Source organism: Pseudonaja textilis, chromosome 3, assembly GCF_049901715.1.
Source record: "Pseudonaja textilis isolate UNSWEBS1 chromosome 3, rPseTex1.2, whole genome shotgun sequence".
Lineage (NCBI taxonomy): Eukaryota > Metazoa > Chordata > Lepidosauria > Squamata > Elapidae > Pseudonaja > Pseudonaja textilis.
Window position 1 is genome coordinate 16,245,694 of NC_141992.1, and position 24,689 is coordinate 16,270,382.

The window sequence follows — 24,689 nt, forward strand, 5'->3', positions numbered from 1 at the left end:
TGGTTCAGCGCTCTCCGACCCACCCACCCCCCGCAAACCCTGCCGCCCACGTCGCCCGCCCACGCGCTTACCTGGGAGCAAACTACGCAAGTGGGCTTCGCTCCCCGGGAACGCCCAGGGACGGGCTGCGCGCCTACACAAAACAAGTGCCTCTCTTCCCTTTCGCCAGATGGGGCAGAGGCCCTCCACGCAAGCACCCGCCACGAGTGTGCGTGTGCGCCCCGCGCTCATTATTCTCCAAGCCAGTCGGGAGGGGGCGGCGGCGGCCCGGGTGAAGGACCGGAGGCGGGGAATCGTGGGCGGGGGAGGGGGCTCTCTCTTGGAAATGCCTCCAAACGGACGTCGGAGCCCGGCGAGGAAAGAGACTTGACTCGCTCCTGCGGCTTGACTCCCAGACATTTTGGGGAGGCAGCGAGGCAAGAGAAGCGAGCTCCGCCCACTAAGCGCCCGAGCTGCCGCCTGTTGCTTCGGCAAAAGCTGCAGTTGGAAAACTCCGGGACTCGCGGCGAGACGCGCACAGGACTGGAAGCGGCCGGGGCGAGCGAAGGAGCGCGGTGCCCGCGAGAAGCGGCGAGGTGGGGAAGGGGATCGGGTCGGTCTCCTTTCTTTTTTCTTTTTCACCTCCGTGTATGGATTTTGCCAACTGAGCCGCTTCCCGCCGCGACAGCCCGGGCTTATCATGCGCGCCTCGAGGTCGGCTTCCCAGGGCAGCTCCCGAGCCGAGTGATCCCTCCGCGGGGCGCTCCGCTCAGCTGCCCGCCCCCTTTTAATGGTCAGCTCTTTCGTCCGGTCGCCGCCGCCCGCCGCCGCTCAGCCCGTTGGCTTCCTAGATCTACACACACACACATACACACAACACACTCCCGTGACGGAGATGCACGCGGCGGGGTGGTTCAAGCAGCTGGCGGCTCCCTCCCGGCTCGTCTGGATCTTCCTCTGGACTCTGGAGCTGCGGTGCGCCCTGGCGGACTTCACCCTGGAGAACGAGGTGCACTCGAGTTTCATCCACAGGAGGCTCCGGAGCCAGGAGCGCCGGGAGATGCAGCGGGAGATCCTGTCCATCCTGGGGTTGCCCCACCGGCCGAGGCCCCACTTGCACGGCAAGCACAACTCGGCTCCCATGTTCATGCTGGACCTCTACAACGCTATGTCGGTGGAGGAAGAGGGCCCCAGCGAAAGCGGCGAAGGCTTCTCCTACCCTTACAAGCCTATCTTCAGTACTCAAGGGCCACCCCTGGCCAGCCTGCAGGACAGCAATTTCCTCACCGAGGCAGATATGGTCATGAGCTTCGTGAACATGGGTGAGTCGCTGGCTGATGGTGGAAAGTGGTTGGGAGCGCTTGGGAGAAGGCGGTTGTTGGGAAGCCAGGAAGAACCTGGTGGAGGTAGGACCAGCACCTGGTCCTAGGAGCCCCAAGGCTGGTGACCTACCAGAGATCTTTGGGCACTGAGGATACTTGTCCTAGATTCCCAGGTGCAGGTCCCTGGCGATCTGGCAGAGGCAGCCATCTTCTTCCGCACCCCTGAGAAGTATTATGGGAAACAAAAATGACCCACAGTAATTGGGTCATTAAAGGCCTGCTTAAACCTGAACCTAGCCTTCCAGCAACCTTCTTTTCTCTTTATGGCTGGCATGAATCAGTCAGGAATTGTTGTTTATCTTCCTTCCAGACTTTTACTTGATTACTCACAGGTAAAAAAACTGAACTTATTTTTTTTTTTAAAGCCATCCTTTCTTATAGCTTCTTGGATCCTCTGTTAAATGAACAGAATTTTGTTTGCTCTTTTTCAAATGCTTAGACTTTCTCACCATGATAAAATAGTTTTGTCACTGGGATCCCCACATCAACCACATGGACAATAGTGTGTCTCTAAAGGGCACGGTGTCTTCAGTGTATGCTTCCTGAAGTTGTGAAGGCCAAATCTCTGAATTGGGACTCCTGTCCAATTTGGTACTTAGGAAGGTAGAACTAGAATTTATTTTATTTCTTAAAACCACATGTAGAGAGACACCATTAGATCAAAAGGGTGGATATTCTCAAGCGTGGTTGGGGTCACGAACTATGGGGAGCTATTATCTCCAAAATCCTTTCGTAAATCAATGTGGATTCTTAATAAGGTGCATTTATTCCAACCGTATATCCTGGACAGTAAAAAAAAGAGTTAACTTGTTGGATTTGTTGAATTTCAGCAACTTTCCCCTCTAGATATGAGCCCCACCTGATTAATGAGTAACCAATTGTTGAGTGATCTTTAACTGTTCTTCAAGCCTATTACATATTTTTTCAAGCTACCCCTTGAAATCTTGCAATTAGCTGGCCTTAAAGGACCTTGGGAAGTGCACCTGCATGAATCTAAAGTTGCAATACCACACATTGATTTGGGAATGAGTGGCATTGCCTTTAGTGTATGAAAACAGAGGACTGGGAAAGGTGACAAATTGCAGGACTTTTAACTAGTGAAATTAATTAATCTGTAATAACAGAAGCCATTATGTTCTCCACTTGCAATAACATAACTGGACAAACACTTTGCTTGCTCCTTGTGTCATCCAATGGACAGGTGACATTTTCTGCATTTTAATCTCCTCCTGCATATTGTTGGGTTAGAGCCTGATAATGAAATTTTGATTATGCCCCTCCCCCCCAAACATTAGATTTATTCCTCAATGTAAACTAGAAACAAACAAATTGAACTTTCTTCTACTTAAAAATACGTATATGAACATAACATGCAATCTTTGTTGTGGAGTAATGTGATGATACCATAGCCTCATCTAATCCACTAATTAAATATCCAGTGCAGGGTTGTGAAAATAGCCTCATATGTGTTACGTGTGAACAAAGGTTTGCTAAGAGATACCAACTGCTTATCAAGATGTTTGCAGAATTAGTCTAAAGAGCTCCTAGTTTTATTTGCTATCATGAACTGTTGTGCATCATAAATGAATTAATCACAGTTTTATGCATACACTCTGGAAATTGCTCAGAGATACATTTGCATAAGATAACAGTTGATTATTGTTATCTTAAGTCTTATCACATATGCACTTCTAGCTCTCTCCCAGCACTTTGCAGTGATGGTGAGTTCAGTCCTGTGTCTGAGATCTCAAGGTTTAGGTAACAACTCGTAGTACATGTTAAAGGATTTGGATCGTGTTGAAGAGCAATGGAGTTGCTGCAGAAGCATCTATAAATGGAAAGATCCCAATGGAAAGAAGAAAGCTCAGAGCTGTTCTAAAAAGCTAGCTTGCTTTATTCAACGAAATTCTTTTCAGTCTGGTTTGTAGTCCACAAACTCATTACATATGATGCACTTTTTCAGATGAGGAAAGGTTTGCTTGGGGGTGGGGGGCAAAGCAGGTTGTGGATTTGGAACTTAATGACCCAAGAAAGATTTCCTGATAATTCCTTGTTTGCTGTGGCTTTGTAATGAGCAAAGCCTGAGCACATGGCAATGGGTTAAAACAAATTAAAGGAAACTTGTCACTTTTCAGTTTGGCTAAGCTGACTTTTTTTTAAAAAAAATTGAGAGATATTATTCATGGGGGTTTCTCTTTGTTTGTTAATGGGGTTGAATAAACCAGCTGGATTTGAGTAGAATACTCTTTAGGGCAAAGTTCTATTTAAAATGTATAATTATAGGTACGAGTTTCTGTGTATCTGTTTTTAGCCTAGATCACGTGTTGTCTGTGAAACCACCACATGTACAGATTGGATGTCTCTGAATCCACACCAAATCTTTATAGAAGTTCAGAACAGAGAGAACTTTAAACGATTCCCCCTTCCCCAACCACCCAGCTTGGCCTAAACAAAGCCATAAAGAGGGACACACCCTTTGCATATGAAATGCCACAAATGATAGCCGGATTCTTCTTTCTTATTGCAACATGAGGTGCAGTGGCCTAGAGCTTACTGTCTGATTCTCCAAGTGTCCACCCAGCTAAGAAAGTTGACTAACACAAGATAGTTGTGGAAAATGTTTCATGGACAGTCAGTGAAGGGAAGCTGGCTTAAGACCTCTTTAATCAAGCTGGATGGAAATTCTGGCTGGTGAAGGCCAACATACCTGGCCAATAGTGATCCAGGGAAAGTTGCCTTAAGAATGCATATTTGAGTAGTAAAGCCAAACTAACCACATTATGAGTTAACATAATGTGTGAACTTAGCCTACATGAAAGTTTAAGCAATTTTAAGTGAAACACTGAATAGGGAGATCTTAATTATCCTTATTTGGCACAATTTATATATTTCAGTTTCTTTGTTACTGTATAAATCAATGCATAGTTCATAGTGCATTATATTGCATTTCTATGCAGGATATATTTCTATAAGTTGGAAACTTGTTCTGTCATGACACATGTATACAATCAACCAATATTTCTCACCCTTGGTAACCTTTAGATGTGTGGTTCTCAGCTTCCCGAATGTCCCAGCCAGCATGCTGACTAGGGAATTCTGGGAGTTGAAGTCCATACATCTTCAAGCTAACAAAGTTGAGATACACTGAAATCAACTGGTTAAAACTGGTTGTGGTGTGAACTAACTTAGCTCATGTGAATTTGGATGGGGAAGAAAATCCTTGTTCCTAAACCGTTCCCTCAGATTCTGTGTGAATTATTCTAGTACTGAATTAATGCACTTTTACTATCACACACTCCAATGAACCAAACATAACCCAACGTGTGAGCTTCACAGAACAGGTGAAGTCACACATACACATACATCTTTTAAGTAAAATCTAAAATTATCCAAGTTTCTGATGTTATGATAGTATAAGTCCTGGGCATTAAACTGAATTAAATGTATGGTGTGAACACAGTTCTAGAAAAAGTAGAATAGCATAGTGTTTTCCAGCATACCTGGCTGGGGAATTTTGGGCATTGCAGTCCACACATCTCCAAACTACCAGGGTTGACAAACATTGCATCTATGGGAAATCATGTAAACCTCCCCCTTCTCAAACCGTGGAAAACTAATCCATTTAGTTATGCCACTAATATGGATTGGGCTACACACTGTAGTAGGAAACATGCTGTTCTGGAAATAATGATTCTATCATAGTGGTATTTTCTCTCCGTGAGTGTGGCTTTTCACTAGTAAACTGATAGGAAAGATTCAGTAGTTTTCACATAGGCAGGTGGAATGAAATGAGTTTTCTCTGCATGGGTTTGTTCCCTTGTCAAGAATGCATGCCAGGGCATGTTCAAGAAAGGACATAGATCTCTAATAGCTTTCTTCATCCTTGTGTACACCTTTCATCCCATTATAGCTGCAGGTCTTTCATCTCTGTAGGACAAAGGCCATCTTGTTTATAGACTTTTAAATGAATTAGACTCATAGCTCACCAGACTATATAGTCAAGCCCAGCACCTGTTTTGGAGCCTACAGATTTCTATTGACAGTGAAAATTAGAAGATCTATTGTCAGGGAGATTTCCCTCCTCTGTTAATTGAAAGCTTTCTATAGCAATCTTTCAAAATTGTAGCCTCTGTATTAAACTGTGCCATGGTTGAGAAAAAAGATACCCTTGCGGGCATTGTGTTTCTCAGGTAGGGTCTTGTTACATATGTTGAACTATTGCAGCAGAGAAGTGTCATAACACAAAACTGAAAATGTATTGCGGTGAGGAACTGTTATAGCCCTAATAAAAGGCTGAAATAAAGCAACTTTATATTTGAAATAATTCAGTATAACTTATTCTCTCTCTCTCTCTCTCTCTCTCTCTCTCTGTGTGTGTGTGTGTGTGTTTTAAATTACATCTTTTTCTCACTTTTCTTTGCCTCAGCTACTAAGAGCTAAAGAATGAGTTTTCAAGAAGGTGCAAAGTGGGTGAGCTTTGCAGGGATTGCTGAAGATTTAAAAGATTTTGTATTAGGAACAAATAACCCTTTATAAAAAAAGACAGAGCGGCTTTGTAAGTTGTAAAGAAGCATCAAAAGATAAAGGAGGAATAAATGGTGCTTATTTTTTTCCTCTTGCTGTGGTTAAGTAATTCTGTCATTCTGTCATGCTATATGTAAGGTACAGGGTGGTTATAGGTAGTCCTCCAGAACTGAGACCAGAATTTTGTTGCTAAGCAAGCTGGCTGCTTTGTTCTGAAGACTGACTGTGTGTAACTTTTTTCAGTGCTGTTGTAAGGCTGCTAAACTAACAGTTGTAAATCAACAACTACATGTAGTGAAATTGGAACAGCTGTGGGGAAGATATGCAATATGAAGTTATCAAAAAAGGAAGCAGAAAAAAATGGTATTTCCTTATAACCAATGGTATTTCAAAAATGTATCTTTCAATCTATCTATCTATTGTATCTATCTATCAGTCTATCTTATCTATCATCCATCCATCCATCTATCCATCCATCCATCCCTCCATCCATCCATCCATCTATCTGTCACGAACCTCCCTCCCTGTATGGATTATATATCATCTTTGTTTCTCCCCAAGAACCCAGAGATTAATTTTGTAAAGATACCAAGATTTGATTGATGGTGGCTCTGTTTTTTTTTAACAGAATTAAAATTGTCAGCCTATACTGTCCATTTTTCCAGTAACGTACAGGTCTTCTGAAATATCACTTTGAGCATTTTGATTTTTGAGATAGGCTTTCGGGATGGTGAGGCTTATAGAACCAAGTTTCATTGTCAGTAGAAGAGTGTAAACAGTATTTGCAGGTTGTCTGCCAAGCTGATTTGGAGTATGAAAGCAGTTTCTGGAGGACAAGTGAATTGCAGAGGCTGGCTTATTGAGGCTGCTATGAGTATTTGATGACTAGTCAACAGCCCATTTCTGATCCTCATAGGCTTACGACCACAACTGAGCCCAAAATTTCTGTGCTAAGTGAGACATTTGTTAAGTGAAGTTTTCCCCATTTTGCGACCTTCCTTGCCACAGTTTTAAGTGAATCACTGTAGCGGTTAAGTTAGTGTCATGGTTGTGAAGTGAACCTGGCTTCCTCAATGACTCTGTTTATCAGAAGGTCGCAAAAAGCGACCACATGACTCTGGGACACCGCAACCGTCACAAATATGAACCAGTTGCCAAACATCTGAATTTTGACCATGTGATCATGGGGATGCTGCAATAGTTGTAAGTATGAAAAACGGTCATAAGTCACTTTGTTCAGTGCCATTGTAATTCGAACAGTCACTAAGCGTACTGTTGTAAATTGAAGACTATCTATATTGCTTTTGTTCTCCAGATTCTTTAAACTGTGGAGGGAGAATCATGAGATGGGGAGTAGGTTAATGCATAATTCTGACTTTTTCAATCAAGTATCCTCCAGATATCTTTGTGCTATACAACCATTATACTCATTCATTGAATTTCTTTCTTTTTAGTGCCTTCCCGTTGTGATATTCATCTTTGTCATCCTACTTGCTACCTCTAGAAATTATAAGCATAGAAGTGTTCAATTCTGGAACGTTTATCATAGGAATAAGTTGCCGGATTGAATGCCGGAGCACAATCAATATGAAAACTGGGTTGCTATCAAATAACAGGAGAACAAATGATGGAGATTATTAAAAAGAGGAATCCAGGCAGTTTTCGACTTGTGACGGTCACTTAGCAACCGTTAAAAGTTGCAGTGAACCAAGAAAAAGCTACTTATAACTTGAAGTCAAAGTTCTGGTGGCTGCCCCCCCCACTTTCCATGGTTACATGATCATATTGTGGGCACTTGGCAACTGGTCCTCATTAATGGCCTTTTCAATGTCTTGTGGTCATGGGATCATGATTTCTGATTTATTTTTTTGCCAGAAACTGGTGTTTACTTCCGGTAAGTCTGTAAGTATCTGTAAGTATTGTGGGGAAAGGCAGATACAGGTTATACTTCAGGCCCGGGAAAGGTAAATCAACAAAGGAATTAATTTGTGGATTCAATGTTATAGGTTCAGATTTTATCCTTTGATTGAGTTTGGAAGCCTGAATGAAGCATGTGAAGAAAGAAGTGCCGGTTTAAAGCATCTTCAGTTAAATATGTATAATGATGACTTACTGGATGCCACTTTATAACTGGCAAAGCAAAGAATTTCATTAGTGATCTTAAATGCCCAATCACAAGCAGGTTTTATCTGCTTCCTCCCAGTACCAAAGGATTTAAATATAATTCCCAAATATTTAAAATCGTTGATTTGTTCTACTTAAATATCAATTATTTATTTTCCAACCATGGTTGTAATTGGGCAGCTGTTCAGTAAGACCACTGCTTTTTCTTTTGATAATGGATTTTTATTCTCTGCAACATCAATCACAGGCCGGAAACTTTCACCTTTGGCTCATTTGCATTGTGGAGTAGATGTTATATCATCAGCATATAAAAGAATTGATATGGGCCTACTTGCTACCCTGGGAGAATACAGTTCATTGTAGATAAAACTTGAGGTGTATTTGAGTAGCATTCACCTTATTTGTGGATGAGCTTATATATGAATATATATAATATTCCCTTAGCTTTTTTTGAAGTACTCATATCCTGTATATATTTGTGTATAAAGCCCGCCTGTGGATAAGTAGATTCTTGAATTTTTAACCAAAGTACGATGAAAATCTACAGGTAAGTCAATTTTCAAAGGTCAGCTTATCCATAGTTGGCACATTTTACATGGTATTTTGGCTAAAAATTTAACGGTCAGCTTAATCATGGATGGGCTAATAGACAAGTACTACGTATACAGTAAACAGGATGAAAGAAGGATGATTATGATTGGATGGAGTTGACAAGATCCTCAAAAAAAAAAAAAAAGAATTGAGAAGAACAAAAGACAGTACGTGAAGTGGTATATAGAAGAGTGAATATTAGATTTAGCTATAATTGCTTTTCTTATGCCACTAATTTCCTTAGTCATCCATATTGTGTCATCCTTACCAGGTAGATCATTCAGAAAACATTACTTTATTGTAAAATTACATGAACAGAATCTTGCAAGCCTGAAAGCACATTGCTCCCATCATCATCTTCATACTGCTAGTTCTCAACTTACAAGAGTTCACTTAGTATCCGTTCGAAGTTACAATGGCGCTGAAAAAAAGTGAGTTATGACCATTTTTCACACTTAACAACCATCAGCATCCCCGTGATCATGTGATTTACATTCCTGGGTCGTGTGACCACCCTTTGCAACCTTCTGACAAGCAAAGTCAATGGGGAAACCAGAATCACTTTAACAACCAGATTACTAACTTAATTGCAATTATTCACTTAACAACGTTGGCAGGAAAAGTTGTAAAATGGGGCAAACCTCACTTAACAGTTTTCTCATTTAACAACATAAATTTTGGGCTCAATTGTGGTTGTAAGTTGAGGACTAGCTGTAGCTTGAGAAACTAGGGAGAATCCCTTCTGCATCTCTTGTCCCACCCATTATTCAACTGCAGGCTATGCTGTCTTTTATCTGATTATTCTCCAGGCAGCCTCTCTTCACCCTGTCTCCCAAAGTCTTTCCACACACCATTACACATTGGTTTGCTCAGAAGGGAATTATGTGAAGTGAATACATGCATACCTATGTGTGTGAGATGTCATACTTATGGAAATCCAGAAACACTCCCAACTTATTTATATCATGCTTTCCATCTTTCTTGCCACCCCACTAACCTGCTTTCCAGCTCTGTTCTCCTGTATAGGGCAACAAAAGAAGATCCAGCCAATCAGCTGGGACTCGGGGGGCAGAGAATAGATGGGATGGGGCCAGTCAGAGGTGGTATTTGCCGGTTCTTCAAACTACTCAAAATTTCTGCTACCAGTTCTCCAGGACCTGTAAGAACTGGGTGAATACCATCTCTGACTATATTCGCTTAGCTTTTTTTAAAGTACCCATATATCCTATATATATTGTACTTGTGAGTAACGAGGATGACCTTGTTGGTAAATCTGTACGTACAGTATTCCTTTAGCTTTTTAAAATTACCCATATATCCTATACATATGGTACTTGTGGACAAGCAGATCAAAACAGAGGTTAAGGACCAAATCAGAGGTTGAGTCCAAATCAAGGAGAAGGTATGCATAAACATGTTAAACAGATCCCCCCACCAGTCCACGTGCATATAAAGAAAGGGAGGAGGCAAAGCATAATCAGATTTAACAAGATTCTGTTACTGTAGTCCACCTTAATAAAAGTAGTTTTAGACTTCTGTAGATTTGGTGTAGTCTACATTCTTGGGCTGAGATCCAGCAAACACAGGGATGGAGAAAGGTAAAATAGTCTGCCGGGTAGGGAAAGCTACAAGTTTCCCAGTCTCATCACATTGGCATTGCTTCTTATAAATTGGCGAAGTAGGGTAGTTGGGAAGAGAACATCACCTGGATTGATCCCATTGTTGTGAAATTCCATAAGAACAGTTAGCTAGTGCTTGGCTGTTGCCTAGCAACCATGGCTTGCTTCCTTTACTTCAGAACAGGCTCCAAGCAATTCTTCAGATTGTTGGCTTTCCTAAAGCCACAAGGAAATAAAACTTTTCCATGAAAGTAGAGACTCATACCACCTGCACCCTTCATACATGATATGCAAATAGCTGAGGAGAGTTGGAAGAAAATAAGAAGTTTCTTTTTGCATTCAGGACACACCCAGACTGAAACCTATACACTTTCTGGAATAAATGGAGGCTTGCAATGATTTTGGTTCCTTCAATGTGGCGTTCTTTGGATGTTGGACTTGTAGTCATAGAAATCTTGGGGGAACTGGCTTGAATGAAAGTGGTTATTCTTGAGAATCCAGCCTTCTTTCTCCCCCTTCACATGCAAATGTGTTTCTAATTCATTTTTCATATAAGTCTTTTTCAAGCTGGTATCCATGCTTGATTGGGATGATGGGAGCTGCAGTGTGAAGCAGTGCTTCTCATGGGGGAAAAGTCTAATTGTAGAAGCCTTCTGGAGAAACCAGTTTCCTAAAGAAAAGAAAGCAAAAATGGTACCATAACAATAACAATAATTCAAGCCCTAACCCCATCCTGTTTGCTCAGAAGAGAAATCAAAATGTCTGGTCGAATTCTTCTAAAAACGTAGTACAAAATATTAAAATTTAAATGGTAAGATAGGGAACTAAAAAAATACAGACCCTAGAGCTTGAAGGGAGGGGTAAACTGCTTTTATATCACACGATGAAAACTGCCCAATATCTGTATAGATTTTCTACAGGCAGAGTGAAATGTAGTTTACTTTGATATTGTGGCTGTCATATTTTGGAACACTAGAGATCTGCTGAATCTGTCTAACTTATTTTGAAAAGCATTCCCAAACAACTCTGTTCCAATGAGTTTTTAACCCTAGTTGATCACCAGAGGTGTTTTTAATTTCTGTATTGTTTGGCATTATAACTAGGTAGTCGTCTGAGTAGGCTCAGCTATGAAAACTGTAAATAAACAGATAAACTCTGAAGTAAGTTCATTCTAAAACCAGTACTGAAGGGCCTCTGTCCTAAATGGATATTTGACAGCAATGACCTTTTCAGTGGGGCCTCCCCTGCGGATGTTAACATCTAAGCAAGTTCATAATGGAAAAGTGGTCCCTCAGGTGGTCAGGCTCTAATATGTTTTTGAGAGCTAAAGGTCAAATCTATACTCTAAATTGTCCTTGGAGAACAATTGGCAATAATAGCAGATCTTTCAATAGGGATATTGTGTCATCCTGGTATCTTGTATCAATTAATAGCCAAACTACTGCATTTTGCATCAGTTGCAAATTCCAGATACCTTCCTCTTTGTCCATGATAGCTGGAAAGTCCAGGAAGTCCAGAAGAAAGTCCAGAAGATGCCAAACCAACACAGTCTGGAGGTCATCATCTTAACTGCCCAGAGTTGCTGGAAGTCGGGCAGCATATGCATTTATTATTACTATTATTGTTGCCTTGGAAAAGGCAGCTGCGCATTATGAAAGTCTCTGTGGCAGCAAATACTCCCAATGTTATCAATAGAAAGCCTCATGGCAGAAGTGTCCATTACCGAATCAAGAGTCAGACTGAAGCCAAAACTCCTGGACTTCAGGTTCTGTCATTTGGAGCAGGTGATGGGAAGCTGGAGCTTGTGAGTATAATGTTTGTTACCACTGGTAATTATTGTTTTGCCACGGCTCTTGGGAACCAGCTTGAACTTGCCTGCTAGAAAGAATGCAGAACAACCGAAGGAAGGGAAAAAGGATTGCTTCTCAGAGGAAACAGAAATCCTGAAATTGTAAGCAGAAGTGAAAAGCAGTTGATGAGAAGAAATCTCTCCCAGCAGGAACAAAATCGTCTGCAATGATAGAGAAGACCTAATAATGTTGCAGGATCCCAAAACATAGAGTCTATGAAGACGCCTTTCAGAAGGTTAGAGGGGTGGGAGCTGTCCGAAATCTTTTGGGAAGCTATTCCATAGAACATAACACTGGGACAGAGAAGCAATTATTGAGAGCCAGTGAATAGAGCAGTTAAGACATTGGACTAGGAATGGAAAGAACAAGATTCCAATGATCCTTTAGGCCTAGAGCAGGCAACTGAGTAACTTTGGGCCAATCATTCTCTTTAATAGCAATAGCATTACTGCTTCACAGTGCTTTACAGCTCTCTCTAAGCGGTTTACAGAGTCAGCAGATTGCCCCCAACAATCTGCGTCCTTATTTTACCCACCTCAGAAGGATGAGTCAACCCTGAGCCGGTGAGAATCGAACTGCCGAACTGCTGGCAGAAGTAGCCTGCAATACTGCACTCTAACCATGCGCCAGCACATCTCTTTTAAGCCCTACACTGGGAAGTTGAAAACCACCCTAGCTACCAGCATGCACTGCACGTAATGTGGTAAATTATAGTCCATAACCTTCAAGGGAAGACACCTTCATGGAATGATCTGGGATGATAGGAGGAGGAGGAAAACAGATTTTTCTGCATCAGCTGGGGACCTCAGGCAACGATCTACACCTCATTAATTTTCATTAATAATAAAAAGAATAATATAAACTCACACAGGTGATTTTAGTGATCTGGTTACAATGAAATATCATCCTGACAGATTTATGAATGGTTGTTGCTATTCTGATGAGCCCTTTGTAAAGGTTTGCTTTTTGTTTTGTTTTGTTTGAGCAAATCTACTTTTGTTTGGATTGAAAGCAGATTGGCATGGGAGTTTTTTCCCTCTTGCCTCCCCCTCATTCCACAGCCTTCTTGGTCTTAAATTTAACAAGGTTTCCACAAACAGCTGCCTGCAGTGCTTTCCCACCTGCTTGGAGCAAGCTGCTGAAAATATCTGCAGGTCTTTGATGGTTTCCTTTCAGACCCAGCCTCAGTGAAAAATACTGTCAACTCCAGTTGCTTCATTGACAACTTTAAAATTGTGGTTAAATGCTTGACTAAGTAAGTAAGTGAGAGAGGTGGGAATGGGAAAATTAGTCATTCTTGGAAAGAGCATAGAAAAGTGGCTTTTGGTCCATGTAAACGAAGATGCTTAAGAAACCCTGGAGGTTCAGTTTACTTCATACCATCTGGCAGCCTCTTTCTCTCCCTCGTCTTTTTCCCCTGACAAGTGTTTGGCATCAGAAAAGCCATCTCCTTGCCCCATTTAATAACAAGCTTTTAGCACTCTAGGGTAGTAGAATTTTCCTTCTACAACCGTGTAGGAGAAAGGAGGGAGGTGCACCCTCTTTTGGGGATTACTTTGTGAAGGGAATGTAAGGGGACAAGCATTTGCAGCTGTAACCTGGCTTGTGTTAAAATTTGGAAAAGCTGCCTTGCATTCCATCTCACTACAGGCCTTCCTTGGTGTGCAGCCAAAGGTTAATATAGATGTCGCAAAGTTTCTCTCCCCCTCAAATCCTCCCCCCCTCCCCACTTTAGAGCGCTTCAGATGTTGGAGTATATATACAGCTGTGTTTGTAGTAACCCTTTCATATTCGCCCTTCTTAAACGGCATTTTCCTGCTTGTATAAATCAAAAGAATTTCTGAAAGATATTTGACCTGCATTTGAACTTATTTGATCTTTGCGCATTTCCCACTTGAAACAAAGCAGATTAAATCTTGGCCCTGAAAAGGCCAAGGATCACATGATGCGGTCTATACCTCAGGATAAACATTTCCCCCGCCCACCCCCTGGCTATCCTTTTAAGCTTCTCTGCTTGCTTTGAAAGCCTGGACGTTGAATCGGTTCCTTATAACCTGGGATTTATAACCCCCTAGAGATTGAAATGAAAGAGAGATTCGGTGTACAAAATTATGTTATCCTTCTAACAGAATGCATGATATTAATAAGAATAAGCCAATAGGTACTTTTGCTTTGTGTCAGAATGTAGAAATCATGAGAACTTAGAACGGATGAGAACTTCACAGTGTGTGGTTCTCCAGTGTTCCTATGTTTGCAGCATGTATGTATGTATGTATGTATGTGTATGTATTAAACTTATATGCCTCCCATCTCACTCTGAAAAGTGACTTTCTGCCCCTTGGTAATTTGCATTTATTGCTGATGGGATTTGGATTTCAACTACAATCTAGAAGTCATTAGTTTCTCAGTCCTGGCTTGGGGATAGGCACTTAGGCAGCTGGCTTTCCCTAGAATTACGATTCCTATAAGATTGGAGTTGCATTATATGACTCCATTCCGCACCAGGTAGTAAAACCACAAATCTGATTGGCAAAGTAAGTAAGTAAGGAGTAAGCTAAATGAGAAACACAGTGAAGTATCGGGGAAATCAGGAGATTCAAGCAATTCAAATCAATATAAAGCTTTCTTGCAAGCTCTCTACAAGAATCTGATTAACTAGTAGTCAAGTGAAATGTGTGGGAGATAAGAGAGGCATTCAAGGAGGGCTGGACTTAAATCTATTGTGGGCAGGCAGGGATTTACAAAGCATTTGACCCTTTCCTTGGGCTCAGCCTGGTCATCTTCTACAAGCACATTAGATTGTCTACCATTTTTTTTTTGCTTCTGATGAAGAAGAGTTTTGAGACTAGGAAAGAGTTATAAAGAGAATGTTTGGACCATACTGGAGAAGATAGATATGGCCAGACTAACTCATGCCTTAATCAATACTCAGTCAGATGTTTGATACAAGGAACCATACAGCGACTTCAAAGGGCAACAGCAAAATGCTTTCCAGCATATGCCAAACAAATGTTAGGCTGGTTTTATATTGTCTTTGGTGATCTATGTCACCTTTATTTTGTGTGATAACAATTGGGCATAAAAACATGACGATGTGTTGTATATTACTTGGGGTTTTTTTTAAGCATGTGTACTTAGGTGGCAATAGAGTTAAATTTGCATCTGGTATTAGTTTATCCAAAATAAATCTTAACATTTCAGAGAATATATGTTTTGAATGTTCTGGGCTAAACATGGGACAGCTTACCTTTTGCCCTCAGAGTAATTGTTGAATATTTCAGGGGAAAGGATGAATAAAGTTCTACCCAAATCTATGTCGAAAACATTCTGACTTCCAAACCATTCCCATGATTGGGATGAAGCATCCTGATATAGATTTTTCTCCTTCTAATGTCTCTGTACAGGAATTATTTTCCATATTTTTAATACAAAGGAAAGCACTGAAATGCATAACAACACCCTCCTGTGTTTTTAGCAGAAATGCTTCTGCCTATTTTCCCCTGCCCAATTCTTTTTCCCTACTCTCACATGGCAGTTCCAGTTTACTCTATGATAGTCAAAAAAATGACATTGATCTTCTTATTTTCTGATGTAGATGTTTTCATCTGTAGAAATCGCTGTGTCAATAGGTTTGATAGACCTTGTGCAAGATTTTCTTTTGAAATTTTGCTTCAGAAATATTGCACTGGGCATTGGTCCTGATATTCTCACGTTGTAAAAACTGATAAAATAAAATAAACAGCTTCCCTGCATTGTATGGAAAAGGGAAACAATAAATAACTCTTTCAGTGGAGATGATTGGGTGCCTCATGCAAAATTAGCAAGGTGTGGTAGAAAAGGTTGCTACTGTTATTATTGGTTGATTTTAAAAACAAATTGCACTATCGAACCACAGCTGGTGTGCACATCCTTGGGAGCAGATAGCTAAAATATTTAAAACTTAAAAGAGCAGTTTGTTGAGTAGAAAAAAAGGTTGTCGTAGTTGATGGTTTATGTAGAATACTGGCTTGCATCTAGGATTAATCATGGTCAATGTAGAGCCTTTAAATCAGTAGGCTTAAGGTGATTTCATTGATTTCAATGGATGTATGATTAAGCAAGAATTGATATACCAACTAAACCATAAGCACAGGCTTGATTTACACCAGGGGTAGGAAACTGTGGCCCTTTTATGTCTTGTGAATTTTAACTCCCAGAATTCCCTAGCCAGCAGTACTGGCTTAGGAATTCTAGGACTTGAAGTCCACAAGTCAGAAAGGGGCTATAGTTCCCCACCCCTGGTTGATACAATAAGACTTGATAATACATTCCCTAATTAAAGGACATTATGCTATTCTCTATATAGATTGTCTGAAGGGGTGCTTTGCAGAAGTATTCCCAAGAGAAGCAACCATCACAGCATCCCTATGGTCAAGTGATCAAAAATAAAGTGCTTGGCAATCGATCTGTATGTATGACAGGATAGGTTAGGGTTAGGCAAAATCAATGGAGGAAACTGGATTCTCTTCTGTCAATAACTGGTTTCTTTGATTCAGTTATGTGATATGATCTCTATGGGAAATGTCCTCATTTAGTCATATTAGAAGTAAAATTATTATTTGTGACACGTTAGTGAGGTGTAAATAGCTTCAAAGGAGGAGTAAATTTTTTTAAAAAATGGCCTTAATAGCTTGTGGAAGGGAAAGAAGAACAAAATAAAAATAACAACAAATTTTCTTTTAACATGTAAGAATCCATTTCAGAGTGAAAGTGGCCTTAATTAGAATGGGATGAGAAAAGATTTGAAAGGCCTAATAGAAATATTTTATTAGGCCCAAAAGTGAGCCCAGATAAGTGGAAGAATCTTGCATATTCTCTCAAAGGAAGTAAATAAGTGAGTTTAGTCTGCATTTAGGATTGCCTCCAAATGGAATCAAATCAGTTGTCTCTGAAAAAAAGTTAAGTTGACATGGATTGACCTAGTCATTATCAATCTGCTTTGAAGTGGTTTTTTTCCCCTTAAATCTCTGCACTTTTATCCCTCTCATTTATCTTTCACCTGAAAGTACTTCAGTATATGCCTTCTCCTCAAATGAATAACTGTAATCTGAATAGATATTATACTTACAAGAAGGATCCAGGCTGAGTAATGCAAATTAATGTAGAATTAGAAAGAACATTCGCCAAGTTTTCTTTAACCCTCTTCCATCATGACATAACGATAATTAGAACCAGAGAATGGTGAATTAATGCTTATTGTAGCCTGTAACCCATGCACTGGCACATATGACTTATCCCAAAATGAAACCACAACTTTTGTAATAGATTATATTCTTTGACACCAACTAATGAATTTGTGTAAATTAGGGGCTTAGTTGTTGTTTTTTTGAAAACAGTTCTGCTCAAAAGAGAGTTGAACTGTGATTCTAACAATTCTACAGTAATCTGAAGCCCAAATAATTCAGTGGGACTTACTTTCAAGCAAAACACTACAGAATTGCAGGCTAATTCATTTTGGTTTGTACATAAAAACTATATTTGGTTTGTACATAAAAACTGATTTTGTATGGTACTTGGATAATTTTGCTAAAAGTAATTTTTTAGTATTTCCTCAAAAGTTGAATTTGCTTGATTGTCCTCAATAACCTAATGATTTAAAGTTTTCGCCTAGGAGTTGGAAGGTTCAGCTTTGAGTTTCCTCTTACTACAGATCATCTGGTGAACTAGTTACTGTCTCTCAGCTCAGTCTACCTGGAGAGGGTACTGCATATCACATCTTGGTTTCTAGAGGACAGCATTACACATCTAAGATAGACTAACAGATTTGCTAGAATGATTTCCATCCACATTTGTGGTTTCAAAGCACTAAGGTGAGGCTAATTAAAAAGCTGCCTCAAATAATACTCCATCTTGAAACCTGCTACTAGATGTTCATGTAGTGCATGGGTGTCAAACTTATGCCGTTACATTGCCGTCATGTGATGGATCATGACTTTTCCCCCTTTGCGGAGCTGGGGTGGGCATGGCCTGTGCCTGATGCATCCTGCCTGCGGGCTGCCAGTTTGACACCCTTGATGTAGTGCCATCATATTGATGGATTCAGTCACCAGCTGGTATGGATGTCAAAGATGAGGTGATGCTATTTCACATGAGTTTGGAATAGAGTTTATTGCAAGACTCGCAGATGCGCTGTTTTGTGTTTCATGCAATTGTAGCTTATTCGGCAATTATTAAGACATCCTTCTTTTGTTAATAAAAATTTACTCAGTTTGGAACATATTTGAGAAAGGAATGACAGACAGGAGCAAAAATGGTTGGGAAGACACCCCCCCCCCCACCAAAAAGCTTATTATTATCAAAGCTGAGTCAAGATCTGTTGACAGATTTCTTTTTAAACGGGACATGTTATGTTTCAGTTTAATACATTCTGGCAGTGTCACTGGGGTTAAAGCTAACGCAGAGATGTGTGGATCCTGTCATGTTATTGTCAGGAAGAATGTGGGGATTAGGTTTAAAAAGGGCAGTGGGTGAGTGGTGCAGCTGTTTATACGTATTATTAAAGAAAAAGGGGGGTTAATTCCCACTGTTAGAATCAATATATTAAATTGCAAGAATCTTTGGTTTTAATTAATCAAAATAAAATATGTTGTTAGAGCTCTCATGGCTTCCCTCCTTGAACCACAGCAAGGAAATGCTAATATTTGTACAGAAACTGTTAATTTGTGGTTAAAATGATAACATCTTTAGTTTTTAACACAACTCAGTCTTTCTAATGCAACAGCTGATGTGATTGACTGATAAAAATCATGTGAACCAATGAATTCAAGAGTTTGCACAGTAGAGGCGAGATTATTTATTTGTAAGATTTGGATAGCCACCTAGTTTATGTAACATAACCCTGGGTGACTCAAAAGCAAATAGTAAAAACCTCAGAAGCCACCAAAACCTTCTTGACAACCCAAACACAATATATCCCCACACATCCTGAAGAAAATGTAGTCCTTTCCTGGATTCTAGCCTCAGTCTACTCCAAACCTTCATGGCTTTCTGGAAAGCCAGGAGCCTTTTGGATCTCATTATGAAGGGTATTCCAAAGGTCCCAGATAGCTACTGAGAAGGTGTTGCAATAAAGATCCTGCTAGATGGCAACATTTAAAGGAAGGAATCTGGAGTGCCCAACCCCTTATTTGACCTGGTGAAAAGAGCAGATAGCAATAGCACTTAGACTTATATACTGCTTCACAGTGCTTTACAGTCCTTTCTAAGCAGTTTACAGAGTCAGTCTGTTGCCCCCAACAATTTGGGTTCTCATTTTACCCACCATGGAAGGATGGAAGACTGAACATGAAGATACCTTCAGGGAGAGATGGCCCTATCAATAAGTTGTTGGCATGGATCAAGTCTGGGGTTTCTGTAGGTTGTGGTCAACCTCAAAATTGCAACTCCCAACAGCAATGGGACAGAGACATTTTTTTTAATATGTACCGTGTGCTCATATGTTAAATGAAACATTGATCCTTATGTCACGGTCACTAGTTTGGCTTTTTTTGACCACGCTTTGAATACATCTCTTGCTTAAGAAATGATAATTACTAATTTACAGAGAAATCAACTAGTACACTCACGGTGTCACATTGCCATCATGTGGCGTTTTGTGATGTTTTCCCCCTTCGCGGAGTTTGAGTGGGCGTGGCCAGTGCATGACTCATCCAGCCTGCAGGCTGCCAGTTTGACACCCCTGAAGTAGTGGCAATTAGCTCTGAATACTAGATCCAAGCCTTTGCTTTAATAACCTGCAGCGTATGACCATTGGGTTGATTAATGTGGAAATCAGGGTATTGAAATTGATGAACTGAAGGCCTGCTCTATTAAAGCCTTCTTATAATAGTCTAATATAGACTGATTTTGTACTCTAATACAGCCATCCCAAAATGTTGCATATGTTGCATGTTTGGAATGGTAAGAATTGGAGATTGACTGATTCAATTTTTTGCAAAGTGCTGGTCAAATACATCTCAAGCACCTTGTTTTACTTCAAAAGTCTGGAACCCATAGGAAAAAATCCTTTTTCTGAATAGAAAATTCATTGACTCTCACTTAAACAAAGTTACCTCTGAAAACAGCCCACAGTTACTGGTGGGTAGATTTATTGCTCGCTGTTATTACAGTAGGATTGTTTTATGCTAAAGTTGTATATTTAGAATAAAATATTGCTAGCAAGTACTGTAGATAGATACCAGAAATAAAAAAATGGGCTATTGTTAAGGATTTCTTTTCTGCAATAAAATCCCCTTTGTTTGAAACCTTAATTCTGTTCACCAGGTGTTTTGTATTCTCTGCTTTAGAAACACAGTCAGTATACTGTACTTTGGCAAGATTACCCAGAATCTGTTTAAGAAAACTGGCATTGTGGTTAGCTGAATGATGGTAGATAAAGTTAACTGCTAAGCTCTAATCTTAGAGATACATTAAGCGTGGGTGTAACAATTGTTAGGGGAATCCATGTTCTGTGATTGTATAAGTGCATTATTTCTGATTGGAAAAATAGCTTTTATATTACTATAGGTAGGTTCACAGATACTTGGGTGGTAGACCTTCAACACTCTTCCTCTAGAACAAACTGAAAATGGGCCTGTTTTGGCACTTTCGGTATTTCTGGGAGGCCTGTTTTTTGGCCTCCTGAGGCTGCAGAGGCTTCCCTAGAGCCTCCGGGAGGGAGAAAATGGCCTCCCCCGAGCTCCAGAGCTCCTCCTGACGCTGAAAACGGGCACTTCTGGTATTTCCAGAAGGCCTGTTTTTTGGCCTCCCAAGGCTACAGAGGCTTACCTTGAGCCTCCGGGAGGGCAAAAACAGCCTCAAATGGGCCAAAAACCAGGTGGGAGGTACGCACATGCACAGTGCGGGTAAATTTGGCTGGGGCTCATGTGCTCGCATAAATGGCTCTGCATGCCACCTGGGGCACACATGCCATAATTTTGCCATCATGGCCATAGGTTAAGTTAGGGAGTTAATACATCTGCTATATAGAAGACAAGTGCTGTTTTCGGGGTGGGGGTTGGGGGGGGGGGACCTGAACTCTCTTTTTAACTGAAATATTCTCTGTGTGCACTTGGAAAATAGCTAGGAATGCCCCCCCCACCTTCTTAATACCCAGAATTCAATAAACAATTGGTGTTGCTGTTTTTTGTTTTCTGTCTGTTTTTGAAGGAGAGACATTCAGTTCCATTTTTTTTAAAAAATCTACGCTTTGTGGTTCTATAATCCCTACACTCCCCAAACATGTAGTTCAGATCTGGGTGTACTCAGTTTTGAGACTGCAAATCTCAGTGTACTTGCTCTATTGTTTAAGAACCAAGATGTTTATAATCTGGTTCCTGTGCAAACATGCTGAATGTGTGTTAATGTGTTTCAAAACCAGACCCCTTCAGCAAAATCTCTGCTTTTCATTAATTGACATCAGTAGCACATGGTATTTCAAAGTGCCGGCCAAATCTGAACTGTGTTTCCAATTTCTTGACTTTCCTGTGCTTGGAATGCCAATGTTAATTTGTTCCCATGGAAGAGCCAGACATGGCCAACCATCATTTCATGTTGATGGCTTTGCTGTGTGGAGCTGCCAATGCTAAAATGATATTTTGGGGGGGAATCTCTTGGCTGTGCTCATCAGATTTAGTACCTAACACTGGGAGCACTATGTAAAGGTGGGTTACAATATTAATAGAGAGAGGTCAGCTCCTTTTCCTGAAGAAAAGGTTTAATAAAATAGGCTTATTTTCACTTAATAATTAACCAAAATTACTGAATGGGTTCCTTATATGAAGTAAACCCATGGAAACAATGACTGTTCCCATGTTTTCCAAACTTTACCCAAAGGCACGGAAACTTGCAGGCTAATCCCTGGATTTACTTGATTTTAGCGAGATTTCCTATGAAGCCGGTACATTTAGAAGGTCAGTCCTAATAGGTACAATATGTAATTCATGCTTTTACCTCTATTCCTTTGCAGGAGTTTTAAGATACTCAGTTTTACATAGCATAGCGTCCTATCCGGTTCTTTCTGAAATCATTATAGTGTGCCCTGACAAACAGGGTAGGCACAGCCTTTTCATAGTATTATCCAGCTGGAGTGGATTTTGTTTTTATATGCATGCCTTTGGCTGGCATAAAGGCATGTCCGCGAGCACTTATCACTCTCCATCCAGTTTTAAACAAGTAACTAAAACATTGTAAGAAAACATTACATGATGCATCTCTCTCTCAGCCCCTGCCCCCTCCTGTTGGTAGCGTCATCTTTTTTCATTTATCTTTCTTATTCTCTTTTCAGAGATAATGTTTAACTGCATTTTTCAAATATAATGCCTTTCATGTCACTTCCCATATGGTCATTTCAAAGTTCAGCTGATCTTTTTTTTTTTAAAATCAAGATTGTATCAATTGCATTAAGGCAAATATAAAATATTCATTAAACATTCATTAAAAAAAGGTATGGAAGAGAAACAATGTGGAAGGAGAGAGGGAAGAGAAAAGGAAGAACAAAACAAAACCATTCATCCATAAAGGACAGAAAATCTACTTCAGCTTTTTTCCATTATGGCTCTCCTAATGATCAGTGGTAACCCTTTTTGCATTGTCTCACAAAAAAAGGATTGTTTATTCAATAAAGTGATTTACACTCTAATTGGGTCCATGTCTTTTCATAAGAAGATGTTATTAACTTCTGTAGCATTTCTCACAAATTACAACTGCTGTCTTAATGCCAGTTTCTTGAAATTAATAATCGTTGAGCTCTGTAAATCAAATTTTATGCCATTCCAATCAGTTATAAATAATTGGTTATACCAACACAATTTTCTCCTAGCTGGAAATTCTTGCAATGTAGTATCAATTGTAACTGGAAATGACCATATTGGAAGAGTTTGCTCTAGTAACTTGTTCATGCAAACAATGTAAAATCGAAGTAAGTTTTTAGTGAATAATGTACCAGCTTCTTTGGTGGTTCTAAAAATTCTAGTTTGATTCCACCCCCACGTGCAACCCCCCCCCCCCCGAGTGCACATATTAAACAAAAATTAATTCAAAGAACATCTTAATGCAATGCCTGCAAAACATCTTCCTATATATTCTGAACTGATAAGAAACATATGTAACAGCCTTGGAAAGGTCGGAATACAACGGGGTGGCATTTTTAATAACAAGCCATTGAATATTAGATAAGCCATGAACTTTTTCCTCCAGATTTTCCTACATAAACAGAAAGAATATATATGTAGTCCTCAATTTACGATAGTTCATTTAGTGAATGTTCAAAGTTACAAGGGCACTGAAAAGAGTGACTTTTGACAGTTTTTCACACATACGCCCGTTGCAGCATCCCTACAGACATGTGATCAAAATTCAGGTGCTTGGCAACTGACTCATACATACGACGGTTGCAGTGTTCTGGGGTAATGTGATCCCCTTTTGTGACCTTCAGACAAGCAAAGTCTATCGGGAAGCCAGATGCACTTAGCAATCCTGTGTACTAACTCCACAACTGCAGTGATTCACTTAACAAATGTGGCAAGAAAGGTTGTAAAATGGGGCAAAACTCACTTAACAAATGTTTCACTTAGCAACATAAATTGTGGGCTCAGTTGTGGTCGTAACTCGAGGACAACCTGTAGACCACAAGCATCCGTTTCTCCTAGCTCACCACCATCAACCTCAGATTTCCATTCTTTATCCAACCCCTTCCCAATATACACAATGTTGCAAGTCTTCAGTAGCTATAGAATAAAATTTCTAAGATTTTCTGGAGAAAGTAATTATTTTAAAAAAGGTATTAATATACTATATGTAAAAATAGACTTAAAAGAAAGTTTTGTTTTATGCAGGGGTTATGACATTGTACAGATGAGGCTAGTTTCTAGATAATCTAATCTCATTCTTCTGCTAGATCTATTTGTGACAGATGACTCTTTAGTCTATCAAAAATGTCCCATCAGTTGAGTTAGGCTATTACAGGAGATTCATCTCATCCTCAAGCAGTTTCTCAACCCAAAACCCTTTTTCTCTCATTTAAACCTGTTAAATTTCATCTTAACTTTTTGGGCTGAAGAACAAATCTGTCTCTTAATGTAACTTTCTTCAGATTTCTGAAACATCCCCTGGCCCACTCAGCTTTCACCAGGCTTATCATGTTCAGTTTCTTCAATAGTTCTTCAGAAAATCTCTCTTTCCTATTCCACTGACCAACGTAGGTTCTTCCCAGTTCCAATTTGCCCACATCCTTCTTAAAGTACCTCATTTGTGGTGTGACTAGTAGAGAATGAGTTGTTTTTTCTAATGTTTTCAAAACTATGGACATGTAATTATATGTAATTTCAATTGTATTCACCTCTATTAAGTTATTTTCATGATGGTAGGATGCCAATGTTAAACTTTTATCAGCTGGTTAAATGTAAAACTGTAAACAAATTAGCATGGATATTTTGTTGTTCATTGAATTGCTTATAATTTTGTCCACCTGCCATAGTAATTCATTCTTAAGAATCTTACAGATCAAGGCATAGCTAGTTCAACTGTTTTTTTTCAAATTGGCCAACTAGATCCTAGGGGAAACATGCAAGTAGTTGGGAGTAGTAGTTCTGTGGTTCTCCACA

At 40.0% G+C, this 24,689-nt stretch overlaps 1 protein-coding gene across 2 annotated transcripts in view; it reads left to right on the forward strand.

Annotated features, from left to right (window-relative positions):
* The first annotated feature begins 769 nt into the window (after positions 1 to 769).
* Positions 770 to 24,689, forward strand: part of BMP7 (bone morphogenetic protein 7) — an 88,701-nt gene continuing 64,781 nt past the window's right edge. For both annotated transcript variants that reach the window (XM_087928962.1, XM_026697457.2), the window contains exon 1: positions 770 to 1,301. In XM_087928962.1, coding sequence (XP_087785088.1) covers positions 770 to 1,301 — 532 coding nt within the window. The remainder of the gene's footprint in view (positions 1,302 to 24,689) is intronic.